This window comes from Coregonus lavaretus (assembly GCF_964263955.1).
Source record: "Coregonus lavaretus genome assembly, contig: HAP1_SCAFFOLD_5326, whole genome shotgun sequence".
Taxonomy (NCBI): domain Eukaryota; kingdom Metazoa; phylum Chordata; class Actinopteri; order Salmoniformes; family Salmonidae; genus Coregonus; species Coregonus lavaretus.
The window spans coordinates 1-2,737 of record NW_028162166.1 but is presented as its reverse complement, the minus strand read 5'-3'; the positions used below and the strand labels follow the sequence as shown (position 1 = coordinate 2,737).

General features: G+C 46.3%; 1 protein-coding gene across 1 annotated transcript; it reads right to left on the bottom strand.

Moving 5' to 3' along the window:
• Positions 1 to 243: 243 nt before the first annotated feature.
• On the bottom strand, positions 244 to 1,790 carry LOC311119520 (protein XRP2-like; the record flags this gene model as incomplete). The annotated part of the gene is made up of 3 exons (XM_084194195.1): positions 244 to 1,036; positions 1,246 to 1,331; positions 1,676 to 1,790. Coding segments are annotated over 3 exons (285 nt in total), but the record flags the coding sequence as incomplete, so codon positions are not given.
• Between the last annotated feature and the right edge of the window lie 947 nt (positions 1,791 to 2,737).

Below are 2,737 nucleotides of genomic sequence, written 5' to 3'. Positions count from 1 at the left end.
ATTGAACGTTTGCTACGTTGCATAACGGCCACAGAACATGTTTCACCCAAAACGTTCTTGAACAGATTTGAGGTACATTTGCTCCGTTTGGTGGGTGTGGTGGGGTGCGGCTTGAAGCAATGAGTGACATATTTTAAGGGTAGCGGTGCATTTTGAACCCACAACCCAACCCCTCCCTATTTTTCAACTGGTCGTTCAGAACTGCACCGTTCCCATTTAATTGAATGTTGCATTACGTTTTTTCATACAGAGCGCAGGCCAGCTGTGTAGTTTCAGGGCAAAAAACAAAATGTTCACCCCTTGGTGTCCCCCAGGATTATCTGCTATTATGTTGATTAAACTGTCCTCTCTGCTACCTACCATCACTATGCTGATTAACCTGTCCTCTCTGCTACCTACCATCACTATGCTGATTAACCTGTCCTCTCTGCTACCTACCATCACTATGCTGATTAACCTGTCCTCTCTGCTACCTACCATCACTATGCTGATTAACCTGTCCTCTCTGCTACCTACCATCACTATGCTGATTAACCTGTCCTCTCTGCTACCTACCATCACTATGCTGATTAACCTGTCCTCTCTGCTACCTACCATCACTATGCTGATTAACCTGTCCTCTCTGCTACCTACCATCACTATGCTGATTAACCTGTCCTCTCTGCTACCTACCATCACTATGCTGATTAACCTGTCCTCTCTGCTACCTACCATCACTATGCTGATTAACCTGTCCTCTCTGCTACCTACCATCACTATGCTGATTAACCTGTCCTCTCTGCTACCTACCATCACTATGCTGATTAACCTGTCCTCTCTGCTACCTACCATCACTATGCTGATTAACCTGTCCTCTCTGCTACCTACTAGTATATCAAGTCTCAATAATGCCAACAAAAAATAAAAAATCATCAGTTGTGTAGTTTGTTTTGATTATAATGCAGTGATTCAATCACAAGCCCATCTGCATGTCAGCGAAGTTGAAGAAGTTGTCCACGTCTCGAGAGGAAGTATTTCTGTTGTCTGAAACAAACACCTGCAGAGAACAGGACAGAAAACAAGACTTACTTCACATACAGGACAGAAAACAAGAGTTACTTCACATTCAGCTACTATTTTATTAGCTAGTACAGTTCTGACAAAAACTTTCAGTACAACTGATAAAATATTTTTTTAAATGTAATTTCACCAGGTTAGTCTCATTGACATTAAAACAATAAATGTTTTTGTCTGGAGCGCTGTTACCTTGGTTCCACTGAACATGTCCCTGGACATGGCCTTACAGGCCTCTACTACCCCGTCCCCATTCAACTCCAGAGCTGTCACTGGCCCTGTGGAAGAGAAGAGATGCTTGCCTAATCATCATAAGCACTAAATAAACTCTTTCACTAACGCAATTCTTTCCTTCAGCTATGACGATTTTTATTCCCCCCTTTCTCTTGATTCAAAGGTCATCATACATCACAGAGAACCAGAAACAGCCAACTCATGTCAGCCCTAGTCTAATTCCTACTATTGAACGATTAACCCAGATGATAATATGAGGATTGTCTACGTCCCAAATGGCACCCTATTCCCTATATAGTGCACTACTTTTGACTGGGGCCCTGGTGAAAAGTAGTGCACTATATAGGGAATAAGCTGCTATTTGGGACCCATTCTTTGTGTTCCTTACCCTTGGTGATCCACTCTAGGAGTCCCTCTGCATCGTTCTGGAACCCTCTGCTGACGTCCTCGGGACGCATGGACACTTCCTTGGTCTGGACCAGCACAAACCCTTTCCCCGAGGCCTGGAGTTAATACAACATTAAATCAAATCAAATGTTATTTGTCACGTGCGCCGAATACAACAGGTGTAGAACTTACCGTGAAATGCTTACTTACAAGCCCTTAACCAACAATGCAGTTCAAGAAAGAGTTAAGAAAATATTTACTAAATAAACTAAAGTAAAAAATAATATAAAAGTAACACAATAAAATAACAATAACGAGGCTATATACAGGGGGTACCGGTACCGGGTCAATGGGCTGGAGGCTATATACAGGGGGTACCGGTACCTAGTCAATGGGCTGGAGGCTATATACAGGGGGTACCGGTACCGGGTCAATGGGCTGGAGGCTATATACAGGGGGTACCGGTACCGAGTCAATGGGCTGGAGGCTATATACAGGGGGTACCGGTACCGGGTCAATGGGCTGGAGGCTATATACAGGGGGTACCGGTACCGAGTCAATGGGCTGGAGGCTATATACAGGGGGTACCGGTACCGAGTCAATGGGCTGGAGGCTATACACAGGGGGTACCGGTACAGAGTCAATGGGCTGGAGGCTATACACAGGGGGTACCGGTACAGAGTCAATGGGCTGGAGGCTATATACAGGGGGTACCGGTACCTAGTCAATGGGCTGGAGGCTATATACAGGGGGTACCGGTACCGGGTCAATGGGCTGGAGGCTATATACAGGGGGTACCGGTACCGAGTCAATGGGCTGGAGGCTATATACAGGGGGTACCGGTACCGAGTCAATGGGCTGGAGGCTATATACAGGGGGTACCGGTACCGAGTCAATGGGCTGGAGGCTATACACAGGGGGTACCGGTACCTAGTCAATGGGCTGGAGGCTATATACAGGGGGTACCGGTACCTAGTCAATGGGCTGGAGGCTATATACAGGGGGTACCGGTACCGAGTCAATGGGCTGGAGGCTATATACAGGGGGTACCGGTACCGAGTCA